Here is a 16,704-nt window from a genome sequence, read left to right as displayed (position 1 = left end):
CCAGACAGCTGAAGGTGCATGAAAAGAACTATCTTGTCCATGACATTGAGCTAGCAGCTATTGTTCATGCCTTGAAGATTTGGCGGCATTATTTATACGGTGTTCCTTGTGAGATTTACACCGATCATCGGAGTTTACAGCATCTGTTCAAGTAAAAAGATCTTAACTTGTGTCAGCAGAGGTGGTTGGAGCTACTTAAGGACTATGATATCATTATTTCATACCATCCGGGGAAAGCCAATGTGGTGGCCGATGATTTGAGTCACCGGGCAGAGAGTTTGGGGAGTTTAGCATATCTACCAGCATCAGAGAGGCCATTGGTATTGGATGTTCAGGCCTTAACCAGCCAGTTTGTGAAATTGGATATTTCTGAGCCGAGCCGAGTATTGGTTTGTGTGGTCTCTCGGTCTTTTCTTTATGATCGTATTAGGGAGTTTCAGTATGATGACACCCAGCTGCTTGTCCTTAAGGACACGGTCTGTCACGGTGATGCTAAGGAGTTCACTATTGGAGATGATGGTGCATTGAGGATGCAGGACATGCTATGTGTGCCCAATGTAGATGGTTTACATGAGTTGATTCTCCAGGAGGCTTACAGTTTGCGATACTCTGTTCATCCGGGTGTCGCAAATATATATCAGGACTTGAGGCAGTATCACTGGTGGAGGAGGCTGAAGAAAGACATAGTAGAGTATGTGGCCCGGTGTCTAAATTGCCAGCAGGTGAAGTATGAGCATCAACGGCCAGGTGGGTTGCTTCAGAGGTTGGAGATTCCGGAGTGGAAATGGGAACGGATTACTATGGATTTCGTTGTTGGACTCCCACAGACTCAGCGAAGATTTTATGCAGTTTGGGTGATTGTGGATAGGCTGACCAAGTCGGCTCATTTCATACCTGTGATGACTACCTATTCTTCCGAGCAATTGACTCGAATTTATATCTGTGAGATCGTCAGGCTTCATGGCGTACCAGTATCTATCATCTATGACCAGGGTACGCAATTTACATCACGGTTTTGGAGAGCTGTACAATAGGAGTTGGGTACTCGGGTTGAGTTGAGCACATTATTTCACCCTCACATGGACGGACAGTCCGAGCGCACTATTCAGATACTAGAGGATATGCTTCGTGCTTGTGTGAAGGATTTTGGGGGGTGTTTGGAACCAGTTCTTGCCACTTGCGAAGTTTTCCTACAACAACAGTTATCAGTCCAGCATTCATATGGCACCGTATGAGGCTTTGTATGGTAGGCGGTGTCAGTCCCCAATGTGTTGGTTCGAGCTGGGCGAGGCTAGATTATTGGGTACGGACTTGGTTCAGGATGCCTTGAAAAAGGTTAAGGTGATTCAGGATAGACTTCGTACAACCCAGTCCAGACAGAAGAGTTACGCAGACCGAAAGGTTTGCGATGTTTGGAGAGCGAGTCTTGCTCCGGGTTTCACCTATGAAGGGCATTATGAGATTCGGAAAGAAGGGTAAGCTGAGCCCAATGTTCATTGGTCCTTTTGAGGTGTTACGGTGTGTTGGGGAGGTTGCTTATGAGCTTGCCTTACCTCCCAGCCTAGCAGGAGTTCATACGGTATTTCATGTTTCGATGCTCCGGAAGTATCACGGTGATCCGGCTCATGTATTGGATTTTAGCTCAGTCCAATTGGACAAGGATATATCTTATGTTGAGGAACCAATGGCTATTTTAGACAGGCATGTCAGAAAGCTGAGCTCAAAGAACATTGCTTCCGTGAAGGTTTAGTGGAGGGGACATCCGGTCGAGAAGGCGACTTGGGAGACCGAACAGGATATGCGCAGCCGTTATCCTCATCCTTTTACCACTTCAGGTATGTCTCTATGCTCGTTCGAGGATGAATAATTATTTTAAGAGGGGGAGGATGTAATGACCCGATCGGTCATTTTGAGAGAAATAACCCCAATCCCCTATTACTGTTTTCCCCGTACCTTTTTCTATTTATGTGACTTGCCGGAGGAGGTTTTGTTTTTGGTTTCAGAATGTTTTGGGACACTTAGTCCCTAAAACGGGAGCTAAAATCTTAGGATTTTGACTGTAGTTTGAACTGTGTGAAGACGACTCCGGAATGGAGTTTTGTCGGTTCCGTTAGCTCCGTTGGGTGATTTTGGACTTAGGAGCATGTCCAGATTGTGTTTTGGAGTTCCGTAGCCCATTTAGGCTTGAAATGGCGAAAGTCGAATTTTTCGAGATTTGGACCGGTTGTGGAAATTTTGATATCGGGGTCAGATTCCGATTCCGGAAGTTGGAGTAGGCCCGTGATGTTGAATATGACTTGTGTGCAAAATTTGGGGTCAATCAGACGTGGTTTGGTTGATTTCGGCATCGGTTGTTGAATTTGGAAGTTTCAAGTTCTTTAAGTTTGAATCAGAGGATGATTTGTGATTTTATCGTTGTTTGATATGGTTTGAGGGCTCGACTAAGTTTGTATGGTGTTTTAGGATTGGTTGATATGTTTGGTCGAGGTCCCAGGGGCCTCGGGTGAGTTTCGGGGTGCTTAACGGATTGAGTTTGGGACTTATGCAATTGCTGGAGGTGCTGCACATGGTGTAATCACACTTGCGCACTTTGGGCCGCAGGTGCGGCACTGCAGAAACGGCCATGGAGCCGCATAAGAAGTTTGGCCATGTCCAGTTGGGACCACATGTGTGGCCATAGACGCGCAGAAGCGGAGGAGGAGCACAGATGCGGGCTTGCAGAAGAGGCCCTTGTTCGCAGATGCGGACTCACTTCCCCTTAAGTGATTTTCGCACTTGCGATGGAATTTTCGTAGGTGCGGTTGAAGGCTCGCAGAAGCGAGATTTCTGGGCAGAAAAGAGGAAAAATCGAGGGTTTGATTCATTTCTTCATTTTTGGACTTGGGAGATCGGAAATTGGCGATTCTTTGAGGGATTTTCATAGAGAGCTTTGGGGTAACGATTCCTAACTCGTTTTTGCTTGTATTTCATTAATCTATAGTTGTTTTCTCCATTTAATTTCGGATTTTGATTGAAAAGTTGGGAAAATGGGGGAAAAGTTCCCTAACCGAATTTCTGAGTTTTGATTGAGATTTAGACATCGGATTTGGTTAATTTTGGTACGAGTGAATTCGTGAGTGAATGGGTGTTTGTATTTTGTGAATTTTATCCGATTCTGAGACGTGGGTCCGGGTCGACTTTATAGGACGAATTTCAGAATTTTTATTAAAATCTTGATTTCATTAATTAGACTAGTCTATTATAGTTGTATTTATGATATGTAATTATTTTTGGCTAGATTTGGGCTATTCAGAGTCGAATATTCATGGAAAGGGCATTGTGACCGATTGATTGAGCTTGGTTCGAGGTAAGTGGCTTGCCTAACTTTATGTGGGGGAACTCCCCATAGGACTTGTACTTTTTTTTATATATGAGCGCCATGTACGTGAGGTGACGAGTACGTACATAGGCTAATTGTGTAAAAACCCAATTTTTCTACTAAGTAATAACCTGATTTCTTTCTTATATGAGTTTCATCAGCATGTGTAGTATCCTGCTAGATTAGAATAGCATGTCTACTTGCCTTAACTATTTACTTGAACTACGTGCATCATGTTTAGTGAATTTACTTGTCTTTCCTTGACTGGTACTTAGGTTGAACTGTAGAATTTTGTGCCGTGACTATTGAATTCTATTATTTAGGTGTATATTTACTTTGGGACTATGGAACGGTATTCTGGAAGATTTTCCTGTACTGCATATTTAATTTGGGACTATGGAACGGTATTCCGGGAGATCCTCATATACTGCATATTTACTTTGGGACTACAGAACGATATTCTGGGAGATCCTCTTGTACTGCATATTTACTTTGGGACTATGGAACGGTATTCCGGGAGACCTCCATGTCTTGCATATTTACTTTGGGACTGCGGAACAGTATTTCGGGAGATCCCCCTATCTTGCATTTATGTTTGGGACTACGAGACGGTATCTCGGGAGATTCCCTGTTGTTATTTTCTGTGTACTGAGCTATTGTCTTCTATGATTTCATTCTTGTTAGATTTCAGTCTCTAATTTACTGCGATATTTCATTTTATCTTGTGTTATTATCTATATACCAGTAGGGCCTTGACCTGACCTCGTCACTACTCGGTCGAGGTTAGGCTTGGCACTTACTGGGTACCGATTGTGGTGTACTCATGCTACTATTCTGCACATATTTTTTGTGTGCATATCCAGGTGCTCCTTATCAGCCGCACTATGAGTGAGCCGGGACAACTTTGGAGACTTCAAGGTATATCTGCCGCGTCCGCAGACCTCAGAGTCACCTTCTACTCTTCCCCATGTCCATTATCTTCTGTATTTTCTTTTGATAGACTCTGATGTTTAGTGACACTAGATTTTCTTTCTGTAGTTTGTGATTCACGATGTTCCGGGTTTTGGGAATGCTATGTAGTATAGTAAGGAGTTGGTTATTGTACATGCCAAGCGGCATGGTATTCAGTTATGGTGTTATTGCTACAGTTAGTTGTTAAATTTATGTTTTCATTTCATTATTCCGCAAATGTTAGGCTTACCTAGTCACAGAGACTAGGTGCCGTCACGACGTCACACAGAGGAGAAATTAGGTCGTGACATGTACCAAGGTTTTCTCTTTTGTAGCCTGAAGCTGGGCCTCGGCCGACGCCAGTTGTGCTTGGACAACTTCCTTTTCCGAGGTTATGAGATCCATAGTTTTCTTGAACTCCTCATCCTCAGCTTGTATCGTACCTACCAGCACCTGGAGCTGCCCGATTTGTTCAAGCCTTTGTCGAACCTGGAGGATCGGATCGTTAGCCACTGAGTCTAGTTCGTCGTCACTATCTTCAAGTACTCGATTTACCTGCTCGGCCCACTCGGCATGCTCCTTCCGAGCCACTTCTAATTCAGCCTGAAGTTTCTCACTTATAAGCTTATAAGTGTCCCTCTTCTCAGTAAGCTCCCGAACCTCTACCTCGTGTTGGGCTAACTCCTCCCGGTATCGGAGGAAAGTCTCATGGTGCAGTACCGAGGCGTGCAAGCATAAAGAAAGGTGTTAGGATTATTTGCAATTTCAAATTTAAAATACATAATAAAGGGACACTCGAAGTTACCCGATTCAAAGCCTGTTGAGCTTCATTGAATAGGCAGGGTGCTTCCACCGCATCCACCACAGCCTGGTCCTCTTCGGTCACTAAGCACCAAAGGTAGCTAACGACCCCCACGGGGGCATAGAAAACCCGAGCATCCTCCGGGACAGAGAAAACTATTGACCACCTTCGGTCAGGGTTAGCGCTCGGGGCCGGGAACCGATCCACCAACTTTGGGCTCGAAGAAGACCCACTAGTGCCCGATGATGGTACCTTCTTTGGCACCAGCAAGTCACCAAGCCCAGTGACGTCCTCTGAAGCAGTAGAGTCTAACCCATCCAAGAAGTTGTGGATATTTGTCGCCCCCTGAGGCCCCTTATAAGAGCGACCTTCTAGCATACCAGCCTCGTGGATCATAGCATCTGAGAATTGAGGAGACCCGGTAAGGTCAGTCACCCCAAGCGCATCTTTCGGGGAACCTTCCTCTACTCGAGAAGAGTCGGCCTGGTATCCCTCTCGACTCCTTTAGCTCGGGGCAAAGTAGTCGCACCCCATTCCGATTAAGAGATCTTAGCCAATGCCTTCTCAACAACTTCCCTAGCTTGAGGCAAAGCTATTCGCACCCGAACCACTAGCTCAGAATTGTCTTCTTCTTCAGATTCATCCCTCAGTCGGCGGATTGAGTCCGATGGGAGGACGCCGATGTTTTCTTTGGGTTTGCGCGCCTGCCTCTTTTTCGATTTCTGCTTCTCCAAGTTCGGGAATCTCGGGCCCCTTTTTCTTTTCTTCCCATCACCCTGCCTCGGAGAAGGGGACTCGAGGGGCACATCCTTATCGCCGGATGGAGGCCTCATAACAACATACTTGGGGAGACCTACAAAAGAAAACAGTAACCGATAAGAATTCGACAACGCAAGGAAAAAGTCAAACATTATTGAATCAGAAAAGAAAACTTACCATGACTACAGGCCTCCCATCGACCCTTCGACAGTTCCATCCATGCACGCTCGGAATATGGTCTCTGTGACACAAGGTCCTCGACCCACTCCTTGAGTTGGGGAACGACATATGGCATCTGATCCACAGCTGCACCACAAAAAAACCGATAAGAAGGGAGAGAAAGGGAGAAACAATAAATAAAATCTTTAAGGCGAAGTTGTACTTACGCTTCATGTTCCATTTCTCAGAAAATGGCATGTCCTCGGCAAGGATCAAGTCTGAAGTCCTTATTCGAACGAACCAGCCCATCCAGCCTCGGTCTCAAGCCTCATCTATACTCGAGAACGGGGCCATACTGGCCCGACGAGCAAGTTTGATTAATCCCCCTCGATAGAGTTGGGGACTGTACAAGCGCATACGATGATCGAGGATGAAGGGACACCCCTCGATTTTGTTTATAAAAAAGTGGAGAAGAATCACTATCCTTCAGAAGGAGGGGTGAATTTGATCGAAGGTCATCTCGTACCTATTGTAGAAGGCGATAATGACCGGGTCTAAAGGACCCAACGTGAAGGGGTAAGTGTAAACACTTAAAAAACCCTCCACGTGGGTAGTAATTGCTTCCTCAGGCGAAGGCATCACCACATGCTTGTAGGACCAGTTGCAATCCTCTTTGACCTTGGAGAAGATATCATCGATGATCGTACATATATATCTCGAGACCGGCTCACATCGAGCCGGTACCGAGGAATTTTTTTCGACCTTGAAATCAGCAGCGGTCGGGCACCCTGCAGGAACAAACTCTTCAGGGTGTGGTTTCGCCACAGTCCCGTTGCTGGCGGGTCGTGATGAAGAGGCGGCCTCTTTTTGTGGGACAATCTTAGAAGTTTTTGCCATTTTAGTGTAGAGATAAAGAAGAGGAAATTAAGAAGGTATGCTTAGTGGTTTGCAAAAGGTTCAAGAAATCTGGGTACAAAAGTTGGAGAGTGAAGGGATTTTTGAAGAACAAGAATAAAAGGAACTTTAAACGTAAAGTTTGAATAAATGAAAGTTGGGGTATTTATAGTGTGCTAATGACGGTTCAAAACCCGTAGTGGCCGACCAACAACTGACAGAAAATTAATGCCTTGATAACTGGACCGATGGGACGTTTCGGTAACCATTTGTCGCTTACATCATGATCAGATATTTCAGTAACCGTTTGTCGCTTACGTCGTGATCCATCGAAGCGGGATTCAAAAGTTCATATCGTTTCTCGTCATCTTCTCTCCGAAAAATGAGGGGACTATCTGTATACGGTCGAAATCGGGTTCGCTTATTGTGTGACCAATCAAGACTGAAGCGTGACAGGTTAAAGCTCAATCTCGGGTTATATCGAACTAAGGGGGCGAAGTCAAATCGTTGAACTCGTGACACTGGGACTGAACAAAATCAGACCAAACAAGATCGAGGAAAATTTGCCGAGCCAAATAACAGAAGGCAGAAATATCCGCAATCGGTTGGAGATCACGACGAAAATTCCGGCACGTTTCAAGGAGAGGCCGATTAATTAGCAAATCATGAGATTTTTTACCTTATATAGAATTGTATCAAGAGTATGACTCCCCTACTATAAAAAGGGGGGTCTGATCATTTGTAATACACATTGCAATATGCAGCACAAAGCAATATACTATTATTTCTAGCCTTTATCATCTTGTTATTCTGTTCTTACATCAGTTGAGGCATTTCTTGGTTCGAGGGTGATCGAACTCGAAGGCCAATGCTGTTCAATTTGTGTGGTTTGCATTTATTCTTTTATCGTCAATTTTAATATTAATCTATTTTCTTAATTTGTATCAAATTATATCACATATCATTAAAACCGCGTATAAATTCAACTGTTATCCGATTTTAAGGATAAACAATTCTACTAGTAAATTTTATTTTAGAGTTGATCCTGAATTTGGCTTTGAGCATAGCCTAGTTTATATTTGAAAGTCAAATGAACGAAAACAGAGCATAAAATAATCGGCTAGATGTATTAGAACCTTCTTTTGCATTTTCCTTGTTGTTAGATTACTTTAATGATGCAATTTATGAATTATGAGATAGAAAATAACTGAAGAGATAAATTAATTGGTTATAGGGAGTCATCTTATTCGGTTTAAACCAAAAGGAATCATAATACCAACATTCTTTTGGTATTTTAATTTGGATTATCTGTTTAAAAGATAAAAGAAACTGCTAAGCTCCTGCATGTTCCACTGTTTCTATGCAGCTATTATTCAGACTTAAGAGAAGTCTTGAGTTAACTAGCGTGACATTACATGCAAATAATAGATTGTTAATAACGGACGGTAAAGATGTCATATTCGGTGGTTTGCAATAAAAATGCTAATGGAATTATAGATTCAAATGCCTAAGATGCAACCATTAAAGTCCTCATATTTATATGCAAACTTACATATAAAACGCATATAAACTCCTCATGTCGTTAGTTGTCTAATTATCTACAGTAATTAAAAAGTTTGAACAAATATCAAGTTCAAGGAATTTCAGATTCTTTTCAGCCTTACAGAAGTTTTAGATGTCAGAACAAATTGGAACTCAACATGAATATCACTCCTTCAGAGACAAAAGTTGAAAATGCGGAACATCTATACATATAGATCAGTTCAAAACTATAAATTTTCATTATAAGCTGTACACTCGTTTCTAATGTGTCCTTCATATACATCTTTCTTCAGTCAAGGGTGCTTGTTGTTGCATCAATCACGAAATCAGATTTGTCATAATATACATTTATTTACAAAAGAAAAGAAAAGACAGCCTTTTTCTTGATATGGTAAACTGCCCAGGAGTCAACATTGGTCTGTTTCCATCTTTTATGACTCGAACCCCAAAACTCTTCGTTGGGGACGAAGTTTTCATTCCACTAGGCTCCCTCACTTGTCCAAAAGAAATGGTGGTGGCTACTGTGGTACAACAAGCGAGATGCTCCTCGAAGAAATAATTGATACAACTGTCAAACAAAAGTGCCTTCCAGAATTCATCTAACAGCAGAATAGTACACCTGAAAACATTTGATAAGCTAAATCAGGACTTCTTGCTTGTCAAAGAAGCATTCAACTGTGTTAACAGATAGCTTGTCCAATATAAAGAACTTCAGTGTGACTATACCTTGATAACTCCATCAGCTTGTCCAACAAAAAGCTTTCCTTGCCAGTAGAGTAGAGCCGTTACTACAGAATCACATTTAATAGATCCAAGTGGAATAGCAGATGATAGATCACCATCTCTGAATAGTTCCTATAAAGCAGCAGCTTAGGCATATAAGATCAAATCAGATCATCAACCGAGTCCAATTTGAGAGCCTTTGAATGATATACGATTACAGCATAAAAGCTGCTATTTTCATATGTTGTGCACATACCTTTACTTTTATCATCTTGTCCCAGCCTCCTGTAAACATCCATTTTCCCTTCTTGCAGGCAGAGAAGATGGCGCCGTCGTGTTCTTGTGCAGATTTCACCAGAATATCGTCAAACCAGATCTAATGGAATCAATAAAGTATGAGGGTATCTAATAAAATATCTGCAAATTTTTGAATTGCAATTACTACTAGCTTGAACACTATTCCTTCTGAGTACATATATTGAGGTTGATGTTCATCAATATCCTAACCTAATTAAAACAAAACTTTTTATCTGCGTTGGATTCACAACAGTACCTTCGTCAATCCGTTCTCATGAGCTGCAACAAGTATATTCTCATCAACAGCAAGACAAAAAATCGAGCAAACACTCCCTGGTGCTTCTTCCCCCAAAACTGCCAACGGACTATGATCGCTAAGGCACCATAACCGTACAGTTCCATCCCAACTACCACTGTAAAGAACCTCATCACATATTGCTAATGAAGATACAACTGATTTATGGCCATTCATAGTGCATGATAGACTGTAATCCTGGAAAGGGAGAGAGACAAAGGGAGCAGCTTTTCAGTTTCAGTATCGATTAACTAAATCGACAATGAGAAAGCAACAGAAAATTGCCTGCAATGACCATGCTTTTATTGACTTGTCACCACTGCCAGTATATAGATATTGGCTTCTGGAGACAGCAAGGGCATGAATACCACTATAGCGCCAATCCTGTTGCTCCTGTAGTTTCTTTAGTGGTTCAGGACTTAATGGAGTGCTAGCTCGCCAAATGCAAATTGCCCCACCATTATCACCACTAATGCATAATGGTTCTTCATAATCGACAAAAGCTACAACCATAACTCTTTGCTCATGACCTTTGAATGAATGTACATGAGAATAGTCCTGTAAATTGTTGGGTAACTCAGGGAAGCTCCTGAAGAGATGGCAAAAGGGGGAAAAATTTGATCTAGTATGCATGCAATATGCATGATGTCTCTGTCTTTTAGTGAAAGCCATGCCATAATATATTCTAATTTCAGATAAGGGAAAAAGATGAACCAAGATATGTCATACTTTAAGCTTCACCAAACTACTAGAGATATAAGTTGAGGCATTTTCATACAAAGCACAACTGAGACTTTAGCTCCAGTTCCTAACAATAATTTGAGCCAAAAATTGCATGGACTATCTATAGGTCCACATTTGGGAAAATATTAGTGGAGCAAAGTATGAAATAAGACCAAAATCGATAGGTCGTAAGCTAATTCGACAAAGGGGTCCAGCAAGGATATAGTTCAAACCCTGTTAACGATGGACCAAATTATACAAATAATAGCTTTAACAAGTGTACCTGCAAAGACCACACATTGACCATTTTGTCAAATGATGAGCTGAACAGAAAACCACCTGAACAGAGGAAAAGAAAACGATGTTGACAAAAGCAAGCTCAACAGGAACAGGACAGCAAAAGCCACATAAAAATTTATAAAAGGAGTGGAACTTTCTGTAAGCTTTATGCAGAGATAAATCCACACAAAACAAGCATTAAAATCATCAAGTTACGAAGATTTTGAACAGTGCAAAGGAGAACACACATAAAAACTAGTACCAAGAAGCTAATATAAAAGTGCAAAGAAGAAAACACATAATATAAGCTTGAACAAGCACATCAAGTACTTGAAGATGAATATTTCCTCTTCCCCCGATGTAATAAAAGAATTTAAGAAAAGGTACTTGAATTGAATATTCAAGTTGCTCAAGAAAGATTATGTAGTATTAGGATTTCAAAATGAAACAGGCAGTGTTTGCACCTCCAGTTGCTAAACCCGTGATACAATTAAGATGTCCTTTTAGATCAATACATTTCACTTGACCATGGGAGAGGCCCTCAACAACATCCTTATCAACCTCCTCTTGGTTTGCATTTTCCACAGTGGAAGTATCACTGGTGCGCCTCGGTGATTGGTTACTAATCTTGTCGATTGACTGACAAAGGTGTCCAAGAATTAGGCAATTACACATGTTTTCCTTTTCTTCTTCCTGCCTTAAGTCTATTACCTCATCAAGTTCAGGTTTAATCACAAGAACTCTTAATGTTTTCCACAGTTCAGATGCAAGTGGCCTATTTGCTGGATTATAATCCAAGCATTTAAGGAGAATCTCTGTCACATTAATAAATTCTGACCCCACTCTGCATTCAATTAGAATCATGATCTTTTGCCTCCACTCCATGTACCATCCAACATAGTCAACACCTTTTTCATCTCTAACTGCAGTAAACAGATAACTCAAATAATTCTGCATCTCTTCAGCGAATGGTTTACCAACTAGAAGTGAAATAATTACACAAGCTAATGACCAAATATCAGAACCATATCCAACACGATGCCTTGAGCTGCCTAATTCTATCACAATACCATCCAGTTTCAGCAACTCAAACAATACCTCTGGACTAACAAAAACACAATCCTCTACTATGTTATTTTTCAATTTCACCACCAAATGTTCACTACAAGTTCCTTTCTCGCCTACAACAACCTCTGTAAGCGTCTTGCGAACTCTCTTTCCCGTTGCCAAAACCTCACTGATGTCAACATAAACATGGTCAAACTTGTCAAAACCAAAACAAGAAAGTCCCAAATAACCCGGAAGCAATCCTATCAAATGCAAATCGTTCACCGCTTGACAAATATCCGAACCAACTATCACTAACCCAGTTTCATCATTGACCTTTTCCTCAACATTTTTCTCAGGAATTGCATTCCTTAACACACTCACCTTCCCTAACAAACTCCCACTAAATGCCTCAGAAACCATGTACACACAATGGTTATCCATATTATACCAAAATCCATAAACCTTACACATTACATGAAGACCTAAACTTGATTTGATAATAGACTCTAACTCATTCCTCTCCCCTTCACTCAATCCATACAACACACTCATAACTTTCACTTCATAACTGTATTCAAACTTTTTAGAAGAACCGTTATTTAAGTCATCAAAATATCCAATTTCAAGAAGACTAACCTTTTCATTCTCTTTCAAAACACACCCCATACAAGAAACATTTTTAAGAACCTTCAAAACCTTCCCATAACAAATAAAACAAGTCCCATTACTATCATCATCAGCACCATTTGATTCTATGATTAAACTATCCTCTGGTAAAACCCATGTTCTCCAAATTGAGTAAAACTCATGAGACCACAAATGGGGTTTGATAAAAATAGGACCTTTATCATATTTTTCGGTTGAAGCATGGTTATTGGGAGTCTTTGAAGTGTTGGGGGTGGAGAAGCGCAAGAGATCGATATTTTTGGGGAGACATGAAATGGGATTGGGCAGTTTCACGAGCTGAGTACAAGAGGGGCAACGGATAGTACAAGGAAAGGGGTTTTGTAGCTGAGTCAAGCAGTCTCCGCAGGCGGAGTGGCCGCAGGCGAGGACTCGAGGGACGGTTGAAACGTCGCCGTATTGTTGTAGACAAACTGGGCACTCCGGCAGCTCAAGTGTTGACTCCGATTCATCCTCCGCCATTTTATTTGAGTTTTTGGAAGCTTACGGCGCAGCGAGTGGAGAATCACAACGTACGCAGATAAAACTAAGAATAAGAGAAATTGTCGAACAAAATGATTAAACGATGAAGTAGCCAAAACTGATTAAACAGGGTGACAAAAAATGGAAACAGAAGTTGCTGACGTCTTTTTCTTGCTTTAGTGCCATTGTTCTTTTCTGAAAACATTAAAATAATTGTTTGTTTATCTAGTTGATTTTCCTTTCCTTATACATTTAACTCGGATTTCACGTTTTTTAAGAAATTGGTTTCTAAAGCGACTTTGTATAAAGGTGAAATTTGAAAAACAAAAGAGGGGAAATTACTACTATCATAAGAGAAAGATGAAATATTTATCAATTTTAATTAATACTTATCCAAAAACGTGGGTTGATTTGTGTGAATCAATAATTTGATAGCGTTGTGTATACTGTATAGTCATCGATTAGAGAGACCGATTAACTGCAAGTTTGAGGAGTGAAGAATTACGAGTGGTCGGACTCGGAGTGAGGATTGGAGATTGTCATAAATGAAATAATGAATGAATTGGTAGTTTCTCAGATGACATTCCTTTGCAGTTTGTCCTATTTTATTTGCACCTACTGTTTGACCAAAAAATATATATTTTGGTTCAAATAATTAAATTTACGTAAATAAGGGTTAATCCTAGCCAATAATAATATTTTTAGGTGGAATTTTTAAAGAAACAATAAATATTGGATGGGTTCAATCGGACAATGGCAACAACATGAAATGACTGTTCTAGGAAGCAAGAGTAATAATGTAGCATTCAATAATAATAAATAATAATAAAATACATTTAAGTAAATAAGAGGAATGATTTACCAAATAAAAGATTGAAATATGTGGATGTTTCTCTTGACAATGATGAATGACCGAAAAATCCTTGAATATTCGAGTTATTCTCGGATATGATGGAAAAGTATGGACAAGAATCCTAGTGAAAATACGGACTTGCTGAGTTGTTTGTACTCATGCTACACCCTACACTTCATGTGCAGATCCAGGTGTGTTTGATCACAGAGGTCGTTGAGTTCGTGTGCGATCGAGTACCGGAGACTACAAGGTAGCTGCCGGCGTCCGCAGACCTTGTCTCTCCTTCTATGTTTTCTTTCTTTTCAGTATTGATATTCAAACACTGTTTGTATTATACTGGATATTTAGATGCTTATGATTCAGTGATACCCCGATGTCAGGCTATTTTTCCGTACTTTTATTTTATTTGGGTTTTACCCCCGTTTTTTTTTAAAGACTCTGGTTAATTTAAATGTCTTAATTCATTTCTATTAAATTTTAAAATTATTTTGGAAAGGTCGGCTTGCCTAGTATCACGATAGGCGCCATCACGACGGGTTAGGTTTTGGGTCTTACAGGCATAGTGAATGGTAGTATCGGCTTCCTCCCATTAAGTAAAGCTGGTAACTTTTCTCAACGTTGGCACCAACTCGGAGTCAGCAAACTTGAAAACCACTTTGGCCGGATCGCAGAATTCTATCAGCAAACGGGTAAGCACCATATCGGCCCGGATGTTCAGTAAGGCAGTCAATGCTCCTAGGTGCGACCTGATTTCATCTCGATGCTCTCGGTGGATGTTATTCCACCATTGCTTTAGCTTGTGCGGTGCTCATATGACCATATTAATATCGGGGATGTTCTGATTTATTTCCATTTCTGAATAAGTTAAGAAAAATAGTTTGATAAGTGTTTGCTCCGGATCTTTAGTGTCTCATCATGATTGGTTCGTCGTTCCACAAAAGTCATGTCGTTTGGTGCATGACCCGTTGACATTAGGGTGGCTTTCCTAATTGTGTGTCGATACCAAGGACCGACTCACCTAAGGTTTATGCAATATGACCTATGTTTTCTAGAGTGTAGTGTTTCCTAATTTTGAGTTGGACTGAATACTGCGAGAAGTTATTTCAGTTGACCTGACAAAGCCATTCTCTAAACATACGCCCAGTCCAAAATCATCATACGAACCTATTAGGACCGTCAAATCCCGGTTCTGAGGTCGTTTACTAAAAATATTGAACCAAGTCAAACTTAACCCTTTTAACCAATATTAAGAAACTAAGTATTGCGATTTTAACCCGAACCCTTCCAAACCCGAACTAACCATCCCCCCCAAGTTATAAAACAGTAAAAGCACATACGGGGAGTCTTATTTAAGGGAACGAGGATCTAGAAAGCAAAACGACTGGTCGGGCCATTACACTTATCCTTGACTTGAGAAAACTTTTCCTAAAATGGACTTTAATGCTAAATGCTATATGCTTGGAGGTGATGTATATGCAAAGTAATGAGCGTATATGCAGATACAAAGGTTGTACCATGCTTGGGTGGATTTTAGGCTTCTTTATACCTTATTTTGATAAATGTTCTACTCGTGATATGCTTTACTTATTTGTATGACGACTTGAATACTATTACTCATGTTAGAGATCATGTCTAGGCTTTTGGCATTTTATTTACGCATGAGGACTAAATATGAGTTGGATTATGTGTTATATCCATGGTCATACATTATGTGTATTCATACACCATGCATATCGAGTATTTCTTGTACATATACATGCACCATGCATAATTATCCCTCTTGTACATATGCATTGCATCATGCATGGCAGTCTCTCATGCATATGCATGGTGAGGATGAGATGGATATTGTTACGATGGGTATTTCTATGTGGATTGATATATATGTATGGTAAGGACGAGAGTGATATTGACACGATGGGTGTTTTCGTATGGATTTATATATATGCATGGCGAGGATGAGAGGGATATTGACATGATGAGTGTTTCTATGGGGATATATATATATACATGGTGAGGATGAGAGAGATATTGGCATGACGGGTGTTTTCATGCTTATTTGATGATTGATTTTGGAGCTATTATACTCATATGGCACATGGATTAGATCCATCCCTTTGGAATCACGTGATTTCCCATGTTACTTTATGTCGTGTGTGTGCATGATGAGACAAACCGACGGGTTTTTGTTTTAACATGAGATACACATATCCATGCATTCTTACTGTATCATTCATGTATATCATCCTCATATGATATTCGATGCATTTTGCATATGCACAGGAGATATTAGCAGGGCGTTAGATACTTGGAGGTTGTCGATTGATGTAAAGTTTGAATCTTTACTACATGTTGATTATCTCCTTTATATGCGAAAGTGGTGCATTTGTATATGCTTTTGACTTTGTTATCCGAAAAGGCATGCTTATTATCTTCTTCTTTGACGATGCCCCTTATTATTGATACTCACTGTTTATTGGCAATTTTTCTGTTATTGTATATGCTTATGAACTACAAAGGTTATATAATGTGAGTATATTTTGATTAAAATCTTGCCACTACTTCATTGAGGCTAATCTAAATGGCTCATGACTTGTGACAACAGTTCTTGGATAACTATTGAAATTTTATATTTTTGCTTCTTATTTATATGATTGTCTTATATTGTGGGTTGCACTTGAATTCGCTGGTTTGCCTAGTGGGTTGGGTTAGCTGTTATCATAACCTGATGGAATTATTTGTATTTTAGCAAGAGAGGGACGAATTTTTTAGTGAAAGTGTGTTCTTTACAAATGAATATCACATGCCCATATCATTGTCTTTTTTTCTATTTATATGGGACATGATAATAAAAAACCCTAATAGTACAAGTG

General features: G+C 40.5%; 1 protein-coding gene across 3 annotated transcripts; it reads right to left on the bottom strand.

Moving 5' to 3' along the window:
- Positions 1-8,651: 8,651 nt before the first annotated feature.
- Positions 8,652-13,496, bottom strand: LOC104096615 (uncharacterized). 3 transcript variants are annotated; one of them, XR_686391.4, is made up of 7 exons: positions 11,247-13,496; positions 10,787-10,842; positions 10,066-10,338; positions 9,742-9,978; positions 9,445-9,564; positions 9,192-9,334; positions 8,652-9,084 (listed from the first exon to the last, which is right to left on the bottom strand). XR_686391.4 is itself a non-coding variant. In XM_009603004.4 (7 exons), the coding sequence occupies exons 1-7, from the start codon at positions 12,976-12,978 to the stop codon at positions 9,061-9,063; spliced, it is 2,571 nt and encodes an 856-aa protein (XP_009601299.1). In that variant the 5' UTR covers positions 12,979-13,496; the 3' UTR covers positions 8,652-9,060. The 3 variants fall into 3 exon arrangements, 2 of the variants coding, with proteins under 2 accessions (XP_009601299.1, XP_009601310.1); XM_009603004.4 differs by having other exon boundaries at positions 9,192-9,320; XM_009603015.4 differs by lacking the exons at positions 8,652-9,084; positions 9,192-9,334 and having other exon boundaries at positions 9,487-9,605.
- Between the last annotated feature and the right edge of the window lie 3,208 nt (positions 13,497-16,704).

Source organism: Nicotiana tomentosiformis, chromosome 4 (genome assembly GCF_000390325.3).
Source record: "Nicotiana tomentosiformis chromosome 4, ASM39032v3, whole genome shotgun sequence".
Lineage (NCBI taxonomy): Eukaryota > Viridiplantae > Streptophyta > Magnoliopsida > Solanales > Solanaceae > Nicotiana > Nicotiana tomentosiformis.
The sequence above is the reverse complement of the archived record's forward strand: the minus strand, read 5'-3'. Positions and strand labels throughout refer to the sequence as shown.

Coding starts and splice junctions, on each gene's coding strand:
- LOC104096615 (XM_009603004.4), bottom strand. CDS start 12,978: ATGGCGGAGGATGAATCGGAGTCAACACTTGAGCTGCCGGAGTGCCCA. Junction 10,843..11,246: donor CACGGGTTTAGCAACTGGAG/GTGCAAACACTG, acceptor TCCTCTGTTCAG/GTGGTTTTCTGTTCAGCTCA. Junction 10,339..10,786: donor TCAATGTGTGGTCTTTGCAG/GTACACTTGTTA, acceptor AACAATTTACAG/GACTATTCTCATGTACATTC.